This window comes from Diprion similis, chromosome 10, assembly GCF_021155765.1.
Source record: "Diprion similis isolate iyDipSimi1 chromosome 10, iyDipSimi1.1, whole genome shotgun sequence".
Classification (NCBI taxonomy): domain Eukaryota; kingdom Metazoa; phylum Arthropoda; class Insecta; order Hymenoptera; family Diprionidae; genus Diprion; species Diprion similis.
In genome coordinates this window covers 10,171,381-10,193,643 of record NC_060114.1, presented here as the reverse complement: position 1 = coordinate 10,193,643, position 22,263 = coordinate 10,171,381, and the positions used below count along the sequence as shown (strand labels likewise).

General features: G+C 39.9%; 3 protein-coding genes across 3 annotated transcripts; all 3 read left to right on the top strand.

The window, feature by feature from the left end:
• The first annotated feature begins 3,468 nt into the window (after positions 1–3,468).
• On the top strand, positions 3,469–7,657 carry LOC124411696 (cytochrome P450 4C1-like). The gene is made up of 12 exons (XM_046890974.1): positions 3,469–3,716; positions 3,795–3,901; positions 4,258–4,348; positions 4,641–4,826; positions 4,925–4,994; positions 5,183–5,309; positions 5,940–6,018; positions 6,228–6,343; positions 6,512–6,580; positions 6,702–6,891; positions 7,024–7,203; positions 7,399–7,657. The coding sequence occupies exons 1-12, from the start codon at positions 3,539–3,541 to the stop codon at positions 7,566–7,568; spliced, it is 1,563 nt and encodes a 520-aa protein (XP_046746930.1). The 5' UTR covers positions 3,469–3,538; the 3' UTR covers positions 7,569–7,657.
• A 6,157-nt stretch (positions 7,658–13,814) lies between these two features.
• On the top strand, positions 13,815–15,903 carry LOC124411416 (facilitated trehalose transporter Tret1-like). The gene is made up of 2 exons (XM_046890509.1): positions 13,815–13,908; positions 14,075–15,903. Exons 1-2 carry the CDS (start codon positions 13,815–13,817, stop codon positions 15,727–15,729), a joined length of 1,749 nt encoding a protein of 582 aa, XP_046746465.1. The 3' UTR covers positions 15,730–15,903.
• A 3,861-nt stretch (positions 15,904–19,764) lies between these two features.
• Positions 19,765–21,302, top strand: LOC124411695 (facilitated trehalose transporter Tret1-like). Its single transcript, XM_046890973.1, has one exon. The coding sequence runs from the start codon at positions 19,783–19,785 to the stop codon at positions 21,232–21,234; it is 1,452 nt and encodes a 483-aa protein (XP_046746929.1). The 5' UTR covers positions 19,765–19,782; the 3' UTR covers positions 21,235–21,302.
• The last annotated feature ends 961 nt before the right edge of the window (positions 21,303–22,263 follow it).

Below are 22,263 nucleotides of genomic sequence, written 5' to 3'. Positions count from 1 at the left end.
ACCACCCAAGGACGAGTCCTTGCAAAAAAAGCAATGATTTCACAGGAAGACGCAGTATCGAAAGGGTCCTCAAGGCGACAGCACTTACGAAATTTATCAAAAAACTGGATCCGCTTTCGTGTCGGCAATGTAAAACAATATGAACTAACTTGACCTTTATTAATCCATACAAGTACATCCGCATATCCAGACAATCATCGTATTTGACATCCATTAAACTATCTGTCTGAAAACGGTGTTGGCAGGCAAAAAACAGAAATTTCTAATCCAAAACTAGACGCCTCAAACATAGTCCAAGAGTGCGTTCCGGTGATAATTTGAGATTTCATTCAATTTGAGGTCCAACAAAGTACATTTCATTTTTCACCGATGATCATCACGTGGAAAGATATCGGATGCGAATCAATTTGACCTCTATCAAGCTGGCACCGCCACAAAAGAAAAACGAAGTTTACTATATAAAATAATTAAGTGCTAATTAGATGCTAATTAAATGCTGTAAAGTCGAATTTGTCGCTCCGCGATTTTTCAAAAAAACCTGTGGCGGTGCCAGGTTGGACTCAAGCTAGCAGCGCCACAACGAGAAAACTACTAAGGAAGAGTGATTTCGAAAAAATGATTACACAGGAATTAAATGCTAATTAGATGCTCCAAGAATATCCAAAACTCGAATTTGTCGCTCGTCGTTTTTCATTTATTTTTCAATTCTTCATACCATTTGTCGGGCTGCTGACGCCATTAGGGGGCGAATCAACACAAGGGGTGGAAAATTTGAAAATGTAACTACTCAGAAATTAAATGCTAATTAGATGCTCCAAGAATATCCAAAACTCGAATTTGTCGCTCCGCGTTTTTTGAAAAAAACTTGTGGCGGTGCCAGCTTGGGTTTAAGCCAGCACCTCCGTTAACCTGGCACTGCCATAATGGAAAATCAAAAAACTAACTATATCACAATTCTACGCTTATTTTAGGCTATTCAAATGCCACGACGCCGAATTTCCTGCTCTTCAAAAAACCGCAAAAAACGGTGGTGGTGCTAAGTCAACGTTAAGCCAGCACCGCCACGCCGAAAACTAATGAAGGGTGAATAATTTTGAAAACAGGATGACGTAGGAATTTTAGGCTCATTTTAGGCTCTTCATGCGCACTAGTCCCGAATTTCGTGCTTTTGAAAAAAATACACAAAATTCCTTTACAGACATTGACCACACGAGTAAAGTAGGTGAACGAATTGGAATTTCGGGACGTTCAGGGGCATTATGGGTTTTTCAAATATGAACCGACGATTTTTCGGTATGACTTAAAATGGAAATAACTTGAAACTTTTTTTACATCGGATACGGATTTTTTTTACATTCGTTAAGTTGGTACAACCATTTACAAATATCAAAATAATATCTTTTGGATAATTTGCCGTTAATTAGCCGCTAATTAGCGGTGAAAGCAATTATTTTGCCGTGTTTCAAATTTTTGAAAAAATCGACGGCTATGCAAACTTCACAAAAAGATAGCACATCCACGTGGTAATTCTGCATGAAGGGATGATCGTAAAAAATTTTCAAAGGCACTCGAATTTGCCGCTAATTAGCCGCTATCAGCTCATGAAATTTTGAAATTTTTGAGACGAGAATTTAAAAAAAATAATCAATATCTCGATAATGGAATGGAATAGAAATGAGTCCGACATCATGAACTCTAGAACTTGTTCGAATTGTTCACGATCTGTGAGCAAATAGTGATACTGCAGACATGGGACGTAATTTGTTTGATTCTCTTTCTTTCGATTACGAACAACTGGGACTATTACTCGTGTTAGCATAGAATTATAGAACTAGTAGATTACTGTTCACCCTTCATTAGTTTTCGGCGTGGCGGTGCTGGCTTAACGTTAACTTAGCACCACCACCGTTTTTTGCGGTTTTTTGAAAAGCAGAAAATTCGGCGTTGTGGCATTTGAATAGCCTAAGATGAGCCTGAATTTGTGGTATAGTTAGTTTTTTGATTTTCCGTTATGGCGGTGCCAGCTTAACGGAGGTGCTGGCTTAAACCCAAGCTGACACCGCCACAAGTTTTTTTTAAATACGCGGAGCGACAAATTCGAGTTTTGGATATTCTCGGAGCATCTAATTAGCATTTAATTCCTGCGCAATCACTTTTTTGATATCACTCTCCCTTGGTAGTTTTTTCGCTGTGGCGCTGCTGGCTTGAACTCAAGCTGGCACCGCCACAAGTTTTTTTCAAAAAACGCGGAGCGACAAATTCGAGTTTTGGATATTCTTGGAGCATCTAATTAGCATTTCATTTCTGAGTCGTTACATTTCCAAATTCTTCACCCCTTGTGTTGATTCGTTCCTTAGTGGCGCTAGCAGCCCCACAAATGGTATAAAGAATTGAAAAATAAATGAAAAACGACGAGCGACAAATTCGAGTTTTGGATATTCTTCGAGCATCTAATTAGCATTTAATTCCTGTGTAATCATTTTTTCGAAATCACTCTTCCTTAGTAGTTTTTTCGTTGTGGCGCTGCTAGCTGGAGTCCAACCTGGCACCGCCACCGGTTTTCTGTTTTAAACGCGGCCTAAAAAATTTGAGCTTTGGATATTCTTGGAGCATCTAATTAGCATTTAATTCCTGTGTAATCATTTTTTCGAAATCACTCTTCCTTAGTAGTTTTCTCGTTGTGGCGCTGCTAGCTTGAGTCCAACCTGGCACCGCCACAGGTTTTTTTGAAAAATCGCGGAGCGACAAATTCGACTTTACAGCATTTAATTAGCATCTAATTAGCACTTAATTATTTTATATAGTAAACTTCGTTTTTCTTTTGTGGCGGTGCCAGCTTGATAGAGGTATCAATTTGGTATTTATAACTACGAAACGTGTATTTTAACATATTGAATTACGTTGCATGACATTCTTCGAAGCTGTACTTATGACACGTAGCGTGATTTAGGATACTGTAGTGAGGTTATGTACGTCTCTTGTCTTGAAGGATATTAGCTTGTTACCACCGACGGGATATTCGTGAATACAGCTAATAGTAGTCAACTAACGCCGAAAACCGTGTTAACGAAATTCTGACGCACAAGAACGGAACGAAAATTATTAAGCTACCGGTAAAAACCTCGCAAACTTGAAAGCAAACCGGATTTCTGCAACAGCCTTCGAGTAAATTCGTATTAACACTCACTGATTCTATGTGAGCGATGAATAAATAATTATTAACCTTGATTAGATAGTGTGGAGAATGTTCGATCATTCCGGGGGTGATATACGATGCGTTATTCTCTGAAGGTATAAAAGCGGTGAATCTGATGTTAGATCCACAGATCCACAGATCCCACAGATCAGTTCAATCAGAGCGTAGACAGGAATTTTATCTGCCCTCAGCTTGTAATATTAAACGACAGAAAGGTGAGTTTATTAAAGACTGACAAAGAAAGGTGTTGCAGTACAACAGACCAGTGTCAGTGTTACTTTATCCACACATTTCGAAGAACAATAAATAGAGCCGCGTTTCGGGTTTTCACTGAATCGCAAGATGGATTCCTTCACGGTAGCGACGCTTCTGGTGGTGTGCTTAGCATTCTACCGAATGATCAACTTTGCAGTCAAGGTGTTAAAAACTTTACTGTTCTCTGATTACCCGTCTAACGCTGAGGAACTACCAAGTCTGCCTTTCATAGGCCACGCGTATCTCGTTATTGGCAGCACTGATGGTAAGCAGAATACTTTTGTTGTCAAATTGCTTGATGAGTCTTGAGTAACGAATAATATTGTAAAATACGCAATTTCAGCTATCTTGAGCCGGATACTTGAATTGGGAAAAATGTATCCTACATCGTTCCCTTTCGCGTTGGGACACTATTCATTTTTCCTGATAACTTGTCCTGAACATATGAAGGTACGGCAGTCTTATGATACACAGCTCTGCAAAATAAAAACTTTCGTTTGTTGCCCTGATTTTTTCGGTGAATTTTGGTATTTGGGAACGTAGAATTTACGAATATGATGACCGAATGACAGAATTAGGAAAATTCTATCGTAGTACTCATTCATAGAGCGTGGGATTTCCTGTGAGAACCTGTCTTTAGATAGTTTATAAATCGAGCCGTTAAGGAGAAAGATTACGAGAAACTGCATATACTTCTAGGATCGTTGACGTCAAATCTTTCAAAGACGACCCAAATATCAGGGCAACAAAATCACTGTTAATAAGTGTAATGAAATGCAGAGATCTAAATTGATTCGTCATTTCAGGAGGTAATTCTGAGTCCGAAGACCATCGAGAAAAGCTTCTTCTACAAGTTCGGGCGATCCTGGGGGGGTAACGGATTAGTCACGGCTCCTGGTAGGTGAAAGATGTCACTTTGCTATCCGACTTCACGTAAGATATCGGAGTCAGGAAAGAGTGGTCTCGATCTCACTAAATTTCGGATTATGTCTATTGTACCGGAAGGAGCAGACGTCGCATAAAGTCAAAATTCTCTAGGGATTGATTCGCGTCTCAAGGAAACAGACAAACATGGATGTACGACGCTCATTCAAAACTCTGTTTCATCACGTTTCTGTAGCCACACTTCCTCGAACTTACGGGACAACCTAATTATTGTTGTCGAATACTGACGAATTTGTCATTACAGCGTCACTGTGGAAAGTGCACCGGAAGCTGCTTCAGCCCTCCTTTAATTCCATGGCTCTCAAGTCTTTCGTGGGAACCTTTGCCACCCAGTCAGTGATACTGGCCCAGAAGATGGAGCAGCACTTGGACGGACTGGAATTCGAAATCTACAGATACGTTTCGCTGTGTACATTGGACGCAATCTGTGGTAAGTCGGCTGTAATTTGGGGAGAACCAATTACACCCACGTAAACAATACATTTTTGGTAATCGAAGGGGAGTACAATTATATTTTATGTCTCACAGCGACGGCTATGGGCATTAATATGAAAGCACAGGAGAGCGGGTGCTGTCAGTATGGCGAAGCAGTACGTAAGTAAGTCAATTGAAGTGCCTTTTACGAGATCAACACATTATCCTTTCGTTCAATCACACGTTGTTCAAAAAACTCGGAACCTAATCACTTTATTCGGAACTAAACGATTTTACCTGCATGATGGATCCATATTTTATTCGAGTCACCATGGCAAACCCTTGGATTAAGCAGTAATTTTATCCCCACAGGGTGCTGTTTGGTTTCGCCAAACGAACCGTCAGACCTTGGCTGTATCCAGACTCCATTTTCTACCGTACGCAACTTGGCAAGGACGAAAGGAAACACATCGAGTTCATATACAACGTAGGTGACAACGTAAGTGCGAGACTTCTTCACATTAGCAGAGAAAGAAGCAAGATCACTTGCAGGGCAACTTCAATCTAGAGTACGGACCAAAATTATTTGCCCAAAATTCATGTCTTCAAGATATTGAGTATTGATCAACATCACAAGAAGAATTAATATAGTTTACAAAATCATCGATCGATTTTCAAATTGACGTGATATCGTCATCACGTGAATTTTCCAACGTCTCCGTTGATCCTTCTCTTGTTGCGGCAGAAGCTCCAGAAACAATATAAACCAATGTTCCAAAGTTTTACTCATACGCTGACCAGCACAGTATCCCTTCTTGGAGTTTTGGATTCGTCATCCTCGTCTTGGCACGGTTTTCTAATTGTTTTTCAATTATCAACACATATTTCCTGCTGTGGCGTTCCCCCCAAGGGTTCAAGGATTCGTACGTAACGAGCATCCGCATGTCACGTTCCAAGTTACAAACTACAAGCATCTTGAAGCAATTGTTCGTTCTTGTCTAGAATACGCATTAAAACGAACTACTCGAACTGAACGACAATTAATAGACATCTGAATTAATAAGAACGGCCAAAACAGTTGCCATAAGCTCTGATGAATAAGTTAACAAATAGTGCGGTTTCACTTCAGGTGATCCGACAGCAGAAAGCAAAAATCGTCCGGCGTAGTGATCAACGGGTATCAGCCAATAACGAACAAGATTCTTTTGGCAAGTACCTCACAATCCAGATACAGTCGTAAAGTGCCCCAGTAGAGTTTTTGATTCATAGGTGTCAGTTGTACTTGAGATCTTCTACCTTACAACTTTAGAGAAATACATCTAAAAGTCTAGATAATAGTAGATTTCCGGGGCCATTTATGCACCACTTAGGCATCGTGCCTGCCAATTTTTCAATTACCATTACCTTTATGTATCAGATAATGCCGCGGCTGGACCTCAGACACTGGTAGAAAATCTCCTAAGACAATCGATCGACAACAAAACGCTGACGGATAAAGATACCCGGGATCATGTTCATACGGTGATCGGAGCTGTGAGTATAACAAACTGGATACTGTCATAACAGCGCAGCTTTAAAAAGTTGTTATACTTGTTAGTTTTGTGATTCATTGAAAACGGAACAGTAGATACACACTACGCCATTGTCGACTCGCTATAGGAAGCGTGAATGCGCAATCTTACCATTAACATTCTCTCTCAGGCCAGTGATACAACGGCCATCACGTTGAACTACTTGATGTTGATGCTGGCATCCCACCAAGACATTCAGGTGTGTTCGTCATGCAAGTATACATTGCGTAATAATCTAAAAGAAACAAGCATTGCGGTGTTGTGCACTTCTGCTTGTAAGGCTCTGCGTATAATTATTCGCTTTTCCTACAATCTGACAGGACAAAGTGTACCAGGAATTATGCGACATATTCGGAGAACATGTATCGGACGACGACAGTGAAGAGGTGCACTTCACGATGGAAGCCCTAACGAGAATGACGTACATGGAGAGAGTGATCAAAGAAACTATGCGCCTGTTCCCGGCTGTGCCCGTAATCGGCCGCAAGGCAACGGACGATTTTGATTTAGGTTGGCAAGCTTTCGTCATCAAATCCATTCTTCCTTTATTGTATCTGAATACTGCCCGCAAAATTAGGTGATAGGTATGTCAGTTGAAGAAGGTGCATCGGATCACACCTTAACCAGTCGCCGATTTTGTAGGACAGCGTACTTTGCCGAGAGAGACTGAGTTCCTTCTCAACATTCTCGGAGTTCATAGGAGTGAGAAATACTGGCCCGATCCTCTGAAATTCGATCCAGACAGATTCTTACCCGAAAGATTGGCGAGACAGCAACCGTACTCGTACTTACCATTTCTTGGAGGACGAAGAAATTGTATCGGTAAGGAAAATAGTTAAGTTGACAATGACCTTATATAACTATACTGATGATTCATGCAGATCCTCCGGCATCATCGTTCATTTTCATCTTTCGTGGATTTTTAACCGGAAGAACGTTGCTCGTGGTTTTAAACAAGATTACAAAGGCACTAACGCAATGACTTCCAATGACTGAGCAAGTTTCTCTCAATTTCAGGATCGAAGTACGCCATGATGTCGATGAAGACAATCGTCGCAACGGTTCTCCGGAAATATGTTTTGATCAAGGATAAAGTAATACCAATCAAAGATATACGACTGGCGTTCGATATTTTACTGAGATCTGTTGATCCTGTTACATTGAGGATTCGAAGACGCGTAAAATAGCAAGCTTTCCGACGAGGCAATATTGACTGCATAATACTGCCCACATACGGGTATCAATTATGTTTTGTATTATAGATTACAAATAAAATGACATTCAACAATCGCATCGACGTAAAAATTTAATGAATTTGCTTCCAATCAACGAGGCTTTTTTCAACTCAAAGGCGATTAGATTTACGATACGATCGACTGTGTGAGTGTTATTTTCTGTTCTTCATAATAATACTTTCCGAGAAATGTTCTGCCTATCTCAGAATTTTCGCGCGAAGATTCTGGTCATTTTTCTCAACTGCCTAATACTCTCTAAATGGTCAACACCCAACAGCACGTGAGGTAACTTTGGCCAACCCGGCGAAAAAATTATCACATATTTGTCCCTTCTCACAATGTATTTCGACATTTAATAAGTTTTGTACGTTAGTAGATCTTGAGAACTTTTATTTAAGTCCTGTATCAATACGATCGTTGCACGGAGAGCCGAAATATACCAGTTTTTAGATTTCTAACATCGTGGGAATTGTCAGTTCAGTCAATAATTTTCAACGACTCTACGACTAGATACGTGACATACACTTTGCGATGTATATCGATATACGTACAAACCAGTGATAAACAAAGGTGTCCATCTTGTATTCAATCAACCCTTCGTATAACCAAATCCTATGAGTATGAACGATATTAAACGACATACAAAGTGCGTCACTCGTACGAAATTTCTATGAACGCTTGAACTTCCTCTGGTGGCGAGAACTGAAGAGCCCTGCTGAGAAGCTGATTAACCAAATTTAAGAAACGGTTGAATAGTCCAACGATACGTATTGCCGATGTGTGAGGTGTAAAAACTTGAACCTTTGCTAGTCGTGTTCCGGATTCACAAGATGTTTAAATGAAATAAATATATCTTTTGAGTAGGGCCCACCACAAAAATCGAAACGTTGACTAAAAATTCATATTTTCCTTTCTTCCCACTTTGAATAATGAATGTTAACGTTTGTGTAACAGATAATTCGTTCGCACACTTGGAGACAAAAATTGATGCTCAATCTCTAAACCCTAACCATTTTCCCAACGCTTGTCAATAGAAGGGGTAACGAAAAGTCCGTGAGTAAAAATTACTCAGACCTGAACGTTTTACGTGACAATAAGATTCTGACAAACATGTTCAATACAATATAATAACGATGGCTGTAAGTATTGCGTTTGATGGATACTGGATGTTGTTCGCAAGTATTGTCAGACAGATTCCTACGCTGAAGATTTGCCAAACTATAACCACCCTCGTACTTACGATCGAGTGGCGGGGGGGGGGGGGGGGGGGGGGGATAATAATGACATAGGTATAATAGTAGAAACTCGACTGTTGATACATTTTGGAACCTGTCTCAACTTTCCGGTACTGAGAAGGATTCCTAGTGTTGGTTACTACACACTTTTTAACAATCTTAATTTTCTGCAATAAATGAAAAACGCAGTTAAGCGTACAAAATGGAAACAATTCATGACTTCAGAAACCACGTAAAACCGTAAAAAACTTACTTTTCACGCCGTCATGCCTACAACCACCATTTTGTAATATCTCGGTATGAAAATTTTGTGAAATATAGTTCAAATATATATATGTATATATCATTGACCACAAGAATTCGTATCTCAAAATTCCTTCTGGACTTTCAGAAAATGAAAGGTAAAAAACAAGAGCCTACACCAGAATCCCCTCTTGACCAGAAAATCTGGTATGTATTGCCATTCCTTTCGATTATGGTGATGCGTATATTTTATTGTGAGTGTCTTGCAGCGCTTGATTAATGTTAGGGGTCGTATGTAAGTCACGAATTCGAGTAAACAAAACGAAAGTAATCAATGTCGGAATAACCGTATCATGTAATCGTATCGATGAATATTATCATACACTAAATTCTTACTAGCATAGTTTGTAACACGAAATAGCGAAATCTCGACAGCTAAACACAAAACCGTAATTCGTACAAATGAGTGCCTGTCTACCTCACTGAATTTAACAAAACATAACGACGTATAATCGTATTATTGGACGCCAGAAAAGCTGTTTTCTATTGTATAACCTTACCTTGATCACGTGACCAGCTATTCTCGCGGTTTGAACGGCATCGAGGCTCTCGGAAATCGAAGTTTGGAAAATTTCTTTGAGAAAAGGATCATGGAGGACTTGGTAGTAATTACACAGGATGTGAATCAACACCGTACCTTGATTTATCTAATCCTTCGATGGTTTTCAATCTTCGGACACACGCGCACTCACTCTCTAGCTTCTTACACTTTCTTTTGTTCAGATCACGTGTTGCTCCGTAGCGATCGAGACGAAAGACTGCTGTACAGCAGCGCTGTGAACGTAGCCGCGATTTGTCAACAGCTCGGCTTTGCGAGTCTTTTGTTTTTCTGACACGGCTGTTGGGCGCGCGTATTTAAAAACAGACCGAGCTCGAGTATAATCGTTAAAACTCTACAAAGAGGCGAATTATATCTGCCTCGCCACAAGTTATACGTTCTTGTAAATACAAAAATATTCAAATTGTTATTGAGAGGATAACCGTATTACACGAATTTTATAGTAACTATATAACTGACGAAATTTTCGGTGCATGCTACTTCCAATTCGAAAAAATCAGATGATGTAACTCTCAGTTGCCGAAGTAAAGAACGATTGACCCTGTATATTTCAACGTGCAGTTTGACTGTATTTGTAACCTGAAGTTTCGTATTGCGGTTGGAACACATCGCTTTTTTTTCAAATCAACAGGGAGAGTCCTGGTTGATTTCGACGTTCACGTACATATCTCCAGATATCGAAGTCCACGTGTCTTAAACGCAAAAAAGAGCTCAACAGTCCTATCCTAAACACAATTCTGAACAAAAATAGTGTAATTAATCTTCATTTGATGCAACAATAAAGAAATGGCACGAAAATAGTAAATCCGTAGTTTCCGTGCCATTTCTTTATTACGGTATCAAATAAAAATACATTGGAGTCTTTTTGTTCAGAATCGTGTATAGAATGAGGCTGTTAAGCCCGTTTTTGCGTTCAAGATACGTGGACTTTGATATCTGAAGATACGTACAACAGCGTTAAAATCGACCAGGGCACCCCGTGAGAAAAAAAAAAAAACTAAGAATCACGCAAACGATCTTCGATGTAATCAAAAAACGAACGAATAGTCATATAAATCGCGAAATTGATCGGAGGGCCAATTTCTCCACCCAGACGACGAAGTGAAGTATATCCACGCATGAAGGGCCGACGGTTAAGGGCGTTATTATTTACTGGCTGAACGTATAGCTGGGCTTGTGGTCAGTATATAATATCGACTACCGGGTGTGTAGTTATGTCGAGGGGAGTATTGGGCACAGCTTCTGTTGAGCGGCTAGGAGAAGTTGGTCGTCGGTCTGCGAGGCCAGCCACAGATAGGAGAAATGGATGGCCCTTACACGTGAGATCATGTTCGTACGTTCTCGATAGCGGAACCTAACCTCCCTAGAATGCCGTGGTTACACGCCTCATTATTTCCGCGTTAGATCCTCCAACTTTCTCCCTACCTCAGGTCGAATTTCCGATTTTCCACGTATATCATTATACTTACACATTAGTAACTATAGGTGTCCGTGGTTTGAGGTACGTTGTAAGTGTTGCTTGGCATGTCACGAGGTCTCAGATCAATTTCATTCTTTTGCAACGTTATTACCATCCAAGGTGCAGTAGCTATAAATTTTTGAGTTCGATTTGGTGATTTTTTTGTAAAAAGATATCTGGTTCGAATAAATTACAATCGCGTAGGAATTAAGAGTCTGAATTAGATTCAAAATTTCAACGATGTCTCTCCTTGAAAATCTAGGAGGAACGTTGAGGTTCATTTCCATTGCTTCTGGATAAGTAATTGTATTCCTGTGCAATTATGCCGTGAAATTCGCAACAATTTTTCTGATTACATGGAGCATTAAGGGCACAGACATTACCGCCGAGAAATCTCTCGGTTATAACATTATCAAGTAATCTGGTAAAGGTAGGTAGATTTTTCCCCCGAGTTTGTCGGACGCCCTCGGATTGCAATGAAGCAGAGCTGAGGGAATTCTGTAACTGTCTTCGATCCTGCGGAGAACTCGTTAACGGATGCTGCGGAGCTGGTGCAGAGCCAGGCGAAGCAAGAGGCAAAGATTGAATTACCCTTGGAGCGCGGCAGACGATATTGCACGAATTATTCTACCCTGCAACGGCGTAGCGCCTAATTGGACAACGTTCCGTTTCGCCGTTTCGTTTTAGCTACGTAAACTAGGGTATCGAGTGCCGAGTGTTTTTTTATTTCTTTCTTCTTTTTTTTTTTTATCACTTCACACTCTTATTTATTCTTCATGGAACTTTCGATGAATTGTACAGGTTGGACGAAAAGTAAAGAAAAAAAATTGAATCAATTTGAAACGTAAATAAAATGCGAACGCGTTGACTGAGTTGCGGAAACTTTACCTTTCTCGAAACTAGAAGAATAAACCTTTCGTGTCACGTTTGAAAATCTGAAAAATCTTCATTTGCTGCTGAGATTCACGCTCTTGAAAATCGGGCTTTGAAAAAATTGCTGGAAGATTGAAAAAAAATTATATCAAAGAATGTTCAGCTCGATTTTCTTCGGCTCTCAAGAACGAAACGAACGTTTTTTTGGCTAACCCCGTATAGATATTTGCTTCGAGCAAAATATTGCTTTTTTCAAAAGCTTATACAGTTTTCCTTTTCCTCTAGTTACGTTTTTAGAAGTACTGCCTTGGGAATGAGCTGAGAATCGAACTAATTTTAACTTGCTTCTATCAAAGTATATCTCGATATTCCTGGAAGAATGGAAATATACACGGGCGAGGAGAAAGGGAAGAAAAAAAAAGCGAGACTTATTTCGGAATGAAAACTTTGCACAGCGTCGCATGGTAGTTGCAATTATTAAAAACGACAGAATTTTCTAGTTAATAGCCAAGCGATATGAAAGGGACAAAGAGTTGAAATGAAAATCAGAAAAACGTATCCCCTTAAAAATAAAAATAAAAAATACTTGAAATGAACGAGCAGAAATTTTTGCTTTTTTACTGCATATGAAATGAAACTGAAATGTAAATGCGAACCAGAAAGAGATCGAAGGCAAGAGAGGGAGAAAGCTGGGGAGAGAGGAGTTCGTGAAACGCTGAAAGTGCATGCAGAAACAATTGAATCAGTGAAATCAAGAGCCAGCAGTTAGACGCCCGAGACAATCACGCCACGTCATGAATTTAAATGTTGTAAGCTAATACTTGGCACATCCAAAAGTAGAGCACGAAATACCGAATGCACACTTCTTTACCTAATGTATTCAATTTGTCAAATATTGTTAAATTTTCTTCATTCTGGAAGCAAAATTTTATAAGAATTTCCAGATCATTTTACTCGCGTCATCTTTGGCAGTTTGAAAATCGTTTGAAAATCAAATCTTACAGCGCTCAAAGCAGACCCAAAATCTTTGTCCTATTTGTGACCAGACATTTCTTTTCTTTTTCTTTTCATAGGAAATGAATATATAACCACAAATGGTACCATCGATGCCCATATACGGTACTGAGTTGGTCGAAGATAGAATGTCTACTCTGCATGATCAGTTCCGATTACATAACTTTACCCAAAAAAATATTACGAAACGTCAGTTTTCTTCGCGTGAATTTGAAAGAAATGCTGAATTTTCATTGGTCTTCACCAAAGTTTACATTGAGCTTAGATTTCTTGGGAGTTTACAGTAGGATTCGATATAAGATCTTACAAATGAGTACTATTCCAAATTCTTGCTCTTTATGACGCTGTATTTCTTTCAGCCTTCGACCTTCGGCACATTTCTCTCGGCAGATTTATGATGTACTTTTCTCTATTGTGCATATTAGTATTAATCTTCTTTAAGACTGCACCGCGTATGGTATCTTGGAATGACTCATGACGAGCATCGTATTATTGACATTACATATTTGATAAGAATCGCGCGAAATTACACGGTATTTACGGCTGTTATTTTTTCCCTTCTTTTTTGTCACGCGTAAGCATTTACTGATTGTGAGCACAGTGCCCGGCACTTGGCGCATTAGTTATGCAAATAATATCTTGAAATCAGATAGATAAGATTAGCAGAATAATGCTTTTAAAAACACTGCAATGCACATCGGATACATCGGTCTAAATTTACAGTCTCACAAGTTCCGCCTCCAGGTATATGTTAGATGATTACTAGTGATCAGTTTGCGGCGGGGAAAGGAACGGAATCGACTTTGCAAGCTTCTAAAACTGGGACGTTGCACCGCATTCTTCAAATCGGTACGTTTCTGTAGCGACAGCTCATATTGATATACTGTCATATGATTATACTATCCATGATATTATAATTTATCGCTTCCTGGCCGTTTCACGGATTACTTGAGGGAAACTGATAGGGCTTCCCAATCCCGACCATGCCTTGTGGATGGTCTTTGTACCATTGCAGGTGCAAAGTACGATACATTGTATACGTTAAGACGAGAAGAAGTTTTATGCCTCTTCGTTGTATCTACTGTCAATAAATATTACATATATGTATACGTAAATTGTTCACTTTTCATATTGACTTTCCAATGTCGAATTGCTGACATCTTGACCTTGCAGGTGACTGAGCAGATATCGCATTATCAAACAGGTGAAGCCAGAATGACAAAGAAGTTAAGAGGTGAGACAACGCTGTCGTCAAATGACGGATCAGCGTCGGTGGTTGAAGGGGAAAAGCTGCCTCAGTACCTCGCTGCATTGTCAGCCACCCTTGGAGCACTTTGTTTGGGAGGAGTTTTGGGATGGTCAGCCGCGGGTGGTACTTCGGGTGAAAAGTTAGCCGAACAGTACAACATCGCTATGAGCATCTCAGACTTTTCGTGGATTGGTTCAATCGCGAATCTGGGAGCAGCGGCAATCTGCATTCCCATGGGACTGATGATGGACGCTTTCGGGAGAAAGCGCAGCATGCTGATGCTAGTCGTTCCTTACACGATTGGCTGGTCATTCGTCATCTGGGCGAACTCGGTGGCCATGTTTTGCGTCGGAAGGTTTCTACTCGGCTTCAGTGGAGGCGGATTCTGCGTTGCGGTGCCAGTTTACACCGCAGAAATAGGCGAGATGACGATCCGAGGAAGGCTGGGAGCGTTTTACGAACTAATGCTGACCTTTGGGACTCTGATTTCGTACATTCTAAGTCCCCTGATACCGATATACTATTTATCGATAACTTTCGCGGTCGTTCCGCTGATTTTCTTCACCGTCTTTTCATTCATGCCAGAAAGTCCAACGTACTATTTGATGAAGGGTCGAGAAGAAGAGGCCAGAGCCAGTCTTCTCAGAGTCCGAGGCCCTAAATATGACATCGAACGTGAACTGCAGGCTAGAAAGTCGGCCCTGGTGGCAGAGCTGCGATACAGGGGCTCGTTTCTCAGTGCAATGAAGACGAGGGTGGCGATAAAGGGCCTGTCGATTGCCTACGGCTTGATGTTCTTCAAGCAAATGAGCGGCGTCAATGCGATCATTTTTTACACTGGATCTATGTTCAGTGAAAACGGTTCTATTTCGATGGATCTATCGACGATCATTGTCGGGATTCTTCAGGTCGTAGCGACTTTTATCAGCGTGCTTACAGTCGACAAGCTGGGACGAAAGGTTCTGCTTTTCGGATCAATGGCGGCAATGGCGTTAGGCATGTTTTCTTTGGGCATTTTTTACTACCTGGAGCACATCGGAGTCGACGTTTCATCGATCACCTGGCTTCCGCTGGCATCTGTTTGCTTCTTTATTCTCGTTTGCGGTCTTGGTGCCGGGCCAATTCCATTCATGATGGTTGGCGAGCTGTTCTCACCGCAAATAAAGGGCATCGCTGGTAGCAGTGCCTGCTCCTTAAACTGGTTAATAACCTTTCTGGTAACAAGGACGTACAACGACCTCGTTAGCACCTTTGGCAACTACGCTACCTTCTGGCTCTATGGTCTTATTTGCGCACTCGGTGTCATATTCGTTGTGTTAATTGTCCCTGAGACGAAGGGAAAGCCTCTCGAGCAAATTCAGCGAGAGCTGGGTGCAAAGACGATTCCCGTTTCAGAGGATATCAGTCTGACTCACTCGTAGATCATTCAATTTAGCTGCGAATTCATCACCGACTGTCTTGTCGCGGTAGGCATTTCAGTACCAGTACAAATTCACAATACTGGTTCTCACGCGAAGACTTACACACTCTGTATCGTTACCTGAGTATAAATTTATATCCATTTACTGATGTATTAGACCCATTAGTTTTGAATAATTAAAATCTTTTCTGGACAATCAAACAGAAATAAGTTTCCCAATGACGAGAGGGAGAAATTACTTTTGCCGAATATAGAAATATTTGAATACTAGCTGATGGAGGAAATATCAGTATAAAAAAGCTTCCATATTTGAAAGTCCATTTGGACTCCAGCTACTCTGGCAACGCAGTAACTTTTGTACACTGATCTTAAGAATTATTATTTATCATGACAGTTGTATTTAACCAATTGTACTTATTTCAAAAAAAAAAAAAAACCGAAGTAATGCTTGAATTCGAAATGATTGAGGATGATAAGAAATGGAGACGAATGCGCAGATACAAGAAATAATTGCAACATCGGAATGTTAAAATTTATCATGGTTATAGTTAGTATGAAGTGCTTGATTACTTTGTTATGTTTTGTTGCTAAATTTTTCCCTTTCATTCCATTTGTATTCTTGAATCCTGGTGTAGAAGGACATGGAAATAAAATTAAATATTCTTCACACCATTCATACTTATTCAAATGCGAACGGGGTCAGGTACAATTAAAATAAGCCTAATTTTTACACTTGTTCCTTTCGCAGGTTTATAAATTTAATATATCTCAAAGCAGGCTCAGAGGCTCGGAATGTTCAAAGCAATGAAATTGAAATTAAAATCAAATTATGTATGAAACGACGTTTATTATTTTTTTTTTAATTCAGACAGTGAGAGAACGCGGTTGAAAATTAACGCTTAGAGTCGATTTGCAAAAAGTATATCACTTGCCAGTCGGCTTGCAGTAACTACTTAATTCTTTTCCATAAACTGCGAACTTTGACGAATTCAACTGACTAAATAAACCGGTTTTATGATAAGTACGAGTTTTTAAAAATCGTTAACTAAATCGAACATTCCAACCACATGATTTCTATAGTTCGAATAATTCTCCAAAATCTTTCAGTCAATATTTGTGATTTTCTCATGTCTACGATATCGCAAAATTTCAACTACTATAAGGGACAAGTGTAAAGCAATTCAGGTACAATTTCTTACAAATGTGAGTCCAACCTGCAAACTGGAATACAATAAAAAAATATTGCATGATTTGAAAGGCTATCTTCAGTGACAAAACTGAGTCGACGAGTCACAAGAACTGTACGCAGTGATAAAATTTACAGACAACTGAAATAGTAGTAACAAAAACTGCGCTAATTGGGACAAGAACAACAAATAATTATTCATGCCATTCCTGAAATTTCCGTACTCCGACCTTTATTACCTTCTACCGGAGCGAAATGAATGAACTGAACAAAAACTAGTACCTACAACTGTCTCTGAATACTTTGTTGCAGCATCTTGGAATGGAAAATTGAGCTCCGGTTAGATAAATCGAAAATTAATTTTAGGACTTACAATACAAGCGATGACTTGTAGAGCTCCAACAATTTATTTCCAAGAAGTTATTCACTCAGAAATAAATGAATTTAAAAAAAAAAAAAAAAAAAAAAAAAAAAAAAAACATGTGAAAGGGAACAAAAAGGTTGGCAATACGGAAGTAAACGAGGACACATCCGTCTGTACACAGATGTCTTAAAATATTTCCGGATCATAAATTCGGCGTCCTATTACTCCAAATTTCCTCTCGACTATTTATTAGCCAAGTTGATAAGACGCTGTGCTCGCTGGAATTTCGTAACTTCCCTCTCCGAGGATTTACCAATACTGTAGCATTAACGTAGACAAGTGTTCGTGTATACACCCGGTGATATTTTGACTAGTGAGCGAGAAGCTGGGAAACAGCGGAAAGAGGAGACAGCACTCAACGAGAAGACGTCCGCGCATTCAGTCCGAATTCCTCTTACACGTCGTTCAATTTAAGTCAAGTTAGTGAAAATTTGCAACAGCCATCATCGCGCATCGGCAATGTAAATAATTTTCATTCAAGTGATCCACAGTTTTCAATCCATAATTTCAAGATCTACGTCGGACGGGATCCGATCGATTTTTACAACAGCAACACATCATTTGGCTCATCCATCCTCGAATACTTCTGTCGGCTGTAAGCTAAACGGATGAATTATATTTTATCATCGACTGTTAGATTTTATTCAGTATCATACTGTTTAAATTCACTTCAACTTTCGACCTGAGCTCGTGTCTTATTTTTAAACGTAGGTATCCGATGTACAAGCAGATAAAAACGAAAGTTCATATACTAGTAACTAAGCATTTACGGCATTTGATTTAATTTTGATAAACGATTCATGTATTTTAGTTCATTTTCCGCAAGTTGCATTCGATTTATTGTACCATTATAACATTTAAATCATGGGTGGCCAACTTGATCAGACCCAAGTTCTACTCTTTACTGCCCAGACTCTGTGCGATCTATCGATATAAAATTTTTGCTACAGAATTGGGTGAGATATTTTATGACAGAGTCACGTGATTTCCGTTGCATTGACGCGATTGATTGCTTGACCTTAGCTTGGTTTAGATTATAGTATGAAATTACTACATGGAATATAATACCACCCAATATCTGGTTTGATACATCTCGTATGTGGCTTTGTGTAAAACGACGTTGACGATACAACTCGTACAGTTAATAACTGAGATAATACTTATCCACATATTGATTAGGTTCATACAACAAGAGATTCTTTACACAAGAAAACAAAGAACAAACTGATAAATAATTACATAATTTCTAAGTTCGATCTGCTACAGGTTTCCCAAGCAATTGCGTTGGTGACGGATTCCACTTAAACTTGAAAATCAGCCTGATAAGATAAGTAGAAATAGGCTTTCGAAGATATTTGCTAGGATAAATCTACAGTAGCGTAAATTTCGTTAGTCAGTGATGGTTGATTGTTCCTCGTGAATACGGACTACGGGCCAGAAAAAAATAGTTTTTTGACAACTTTTCAGAGAAAGAAGTTTCACAGGAAGTTATTTTTACAATTATAGTGGTACGTTTTCTTTGGAAACTGATAATCATCTGCTTACGAATGCAAAACGACTACCAGCTGTACAACAATTTTTCTTATGGATAAACGCATCGACAGTTTTCAAGTCACTTACGATTATTTTAATTTCTGCTGTCCATGCTTTAAGACTGTATTCCGACTAAACAATCGAACGTTGTGCAATGTAACTTGATCGAAATTTTTTTAATCTTATGAGTTGACATATATAAAAAAAATTGTTGCACTGGAAGTTATTCGTACTTCAATTGTATTAGATTTCTTATTCATTCTTACATTTTTTCGTACTGAATGGATTATTTAATAATCGATGGAACAACGTACGAATGGTGGTGAATTTGTGGACCAATTGCTTTTGATAATAATAAAAAGATGTTCTTGTGCTCAGGGTATAAAATGATTCAATCATAATCATACTTATATCAAGAATTTACCTTTGATATCCATGAAATGTATGATAATACCAAGCAAACCGGATTTTATACGTGTAAAAATTGATTCACATGAAGAATTTGGACTTAGTTTTGTTCAAGTCAAACTTAGTTAGCTTATACCTTCAAAGTTATGGTCTACAAATGAAATCCTACGAAAATATTACGCTTGTAATCAAACGATTGAACAGCAAATGTGCGAGATTCTAGATATCGAATTTTATCACAACCATCGTCTGATCTAACAACTCTTCTAATTTGGTAAACAATGAATCAGCACGGAAACAACTAATCTCAGTCTCTTGAAAATTTGATAAATTGAAAAAAAAAAAAAGAAATAGTTCTATTCACCGCATCTGAATCCTGTGCTGGAAGTGTAAAAGTCTGTATTGTCAAATGATTCATGTTGGCTTCCGATGATCAATCCATTACTTATGATACAGGTTAAGAAGCACGCGAGCCCTTCGTGCAAGCAGACTTACCATTCAAGATGGCCGAGAAGGGAATAAGTGTGTCACAATTGACGCTGGTGACAAACGAGAATGATTCAAAACCACTCGTTCGAGCTAAACAACTGCCCCAATACGTTGCCGCACTGTCTGCTACCCTAGGAGCACTGGCATTCGGTGGAGTCTTGGGATGGTCGACGTCAGGTGGCGATAATGGAGAAAAATTGGCAGAACAATACAACATGACAATAAGCACCTCGGATTTTTCGTGGATCGGTTCAGTGACGAATTTGGGATCAGCAGCAATCTGCATTCCCATGGGACTGATGATGGACGCTTTCGGGAGAAAGCGCAGCATGCTGATGCTAACCGTTCCCTACACGATTGGCTGGTCACTCGTCATCTGGGCGAACTCGGTGGCCATGTTTTGCGTCGGAAGGTTTCTACTCGGCTTCAGTGGCGGCGGATTCTGCGTGTCGGTGGCAGTTTACACCGCAGAAATAGGCGAGAAGACGATCCGAGGAAGGCTGGGAGCGTTTCACGAATTGATGCTGACATCTGGAATTCTGATTTCGTACATTCTCGGTACCCTGATACCGATATACTATTTATCGATAACTTTCGCGGTCGTTCCGCTGATTTTCTTCACCATCTTTTCATTCATGCCAGAAAGTCCAACGTACTATTTGATGAAGGGTCGAGAAGAAGAGGCCAGAGCCAGTCTTCTCAGAGTCCGAGGCCCTAAATATGACATCGAACACGAGCTACTTCTGAGGAAGTTAGTACTTGCGGAAGAGATGCGGTACCAAGGCTCATTTCTTGTAGCAATAAAGACGAAAGTAGCTAGAAACGGACTGATAATAGCCTACGGCTTAATGTTCTTCCAACAACTGAGTGGTGTCAATGCGATTGTGTTCTACACTGGAAGTATTTTTGGTCAGAACGGCGCCATTTCCACTGACGCATCTACGATCATTGTTGGAGCTCTACAAGTCATAGCGACCTTCACTAGTCTGCTCATAGTTGATAGGCTGGGCCGTAAGGTTCTGCTTCTTGCATCGATAAGTGCAATGACGGTCGGCATGCTTGCCTTGGGTACATACTATTACTTGGAAGAGAAAGGAGTGGACGTTTCATCGGTCAACTGGATCCCGCTTGTATCCGTTTGCCTCTTCATCCTCATGAGCAGTCTCGGTTTTGGGCCAATTCCATTCATGATGGTCGGTGAGCTATTCTCACCTCAAATAAAAGGCATCGCTGGAAGCAGTGCCTGCGCCTTCAACTGGTTGATGGCATTCTTAGTGACAAGGACGTTCAACGACCTCGTCGAAGCTTTTGGGAATTACGCTACTTTCTGGATGTACAGTGTGATTTGCGCGATTGGTGTATTGTTCGTTATATTCATTGTGCCGGAGACGAAGGGGAAACCATTGGAACAAATTCAACGTGAACTCGGTGCAAAGATCTCTATCCCCGTAGATATAAAGTCTTGAAAACTCTTGACTGGCTTACAATGTACCAACAACAAATCAAGGTGACAATTTATTTATGTGATAGTTTAGTCAATCTTAAACGTCGTAGTAATGAATAAACATAACCGTCCTAATTTAAACCAGTCCAGTGAAATCGACGTTTCAAAAAATCGAAACTGCAATAAAAAACCAGCAAAAATAATTCCCCCGATAAACCGAGTTTCGAAAAATCATAATCCATATTATGGTGATGTGAAGAATCCTTGCGTGGCCGGATTATTCCGCAAATCCAGGCTCGAGGACCGTCTATACTTCAGATACGAGCCATGGAATGATGTCAAAGTGCATCCTTTCGATGGGTTTTACGGTATCCGGACACCGGAATACTCCATTGTCTGAGCGTCGATATAACGGGTCGCAGCATTATGGGTTCTATTGCCTCGACGGAGCTGGTCATTTCCAATCCTCGGACCCTCCATTCATTTCATCATCCCTTACCCTGCAGGCTCTCTTTCGATTCACTGCAAGCACCACCCCACCGTTAGTTGAAAATCCGAGCTGGCTAAAGTCCAAGCAAAACGTGTAAGGACGACGTGACAAGCCTGTTAACCTGGCGCTGGAAATTCTTGCCTTAAATTATCACTCGCAATCAGGCCCAGAACCACCGAGTTAAATCGTAGATTCGTTCGACGGACCGATTTCGCTCCCTCATAAATTGTTCTCACTTCGCCGTCGTCTGAGCAACGAACAGCACATGATGAAAAATTTCATTTCCATTTTCCTGTTTTACACACGGATTTCCTCTTACTTGAATCTATATTTTAGGCCCAAATTTTGACCACACTCGAATTCATTTTTAAAATGCTCAAAAACCTGAAAAGGTTCAGTGAATTTAGCGCTGAAGTAAAATCATTCCGAAGCGTTTTGATAGATCAATCAATAGAGTTCAACGATACAACAACTGCTGAAGCAGTCACGAATATTCCATCTTCCTATTTCATTCTCGAAAAAATTCTAATCATGAATTACGGTGCAAAAAAGAGTATGAAA

Bases quoted from the DNA above. Each gene is read 5' to 3' on its own strand.
- LOC124411695 (XM_046890973.1), top strand. From the start codon at position 19,783: ATGGCCGAGAAGGGAATAAGTGTGTCACAATTGACGCTGGTGACAAAC.
- LOC124411696 (XM_046890974.1), top strand. From the start codon at position 3,539: ATGGATTCCTTCACGGTAGCGACGCTTCTGGTGGTGTGCTTAGCATTC. The intron at 3,717-3,794 runs GTAAGCAGAATA...ACGCAATTTCAG, and splicing joins CGTTATTGGCAGCACTGATG to CTATCTTGAGCCGGATACTT. The intron at 5,310-5,939 runs GTAAGTGCGAGA...GTTTCACTTCAG, and splicing joins TATACAACGTAGGTGACAAC to GTGATCCGACAGCAGAAAGC.
- LOC124411416 (XM_046890509.1), top strand. From the start codon at position 13,815: ATGATTACTAGTGATCAGTTTGCGGCGGGGAAAGGAACGGAATCGACT. The intron at 13,909-14,074 runs GTACGTTTCTGT...GTACCATTGCAG, and splicing joins GCACCGCATTCTTCAAATCG to GTGCAAAGTACGATACATTG.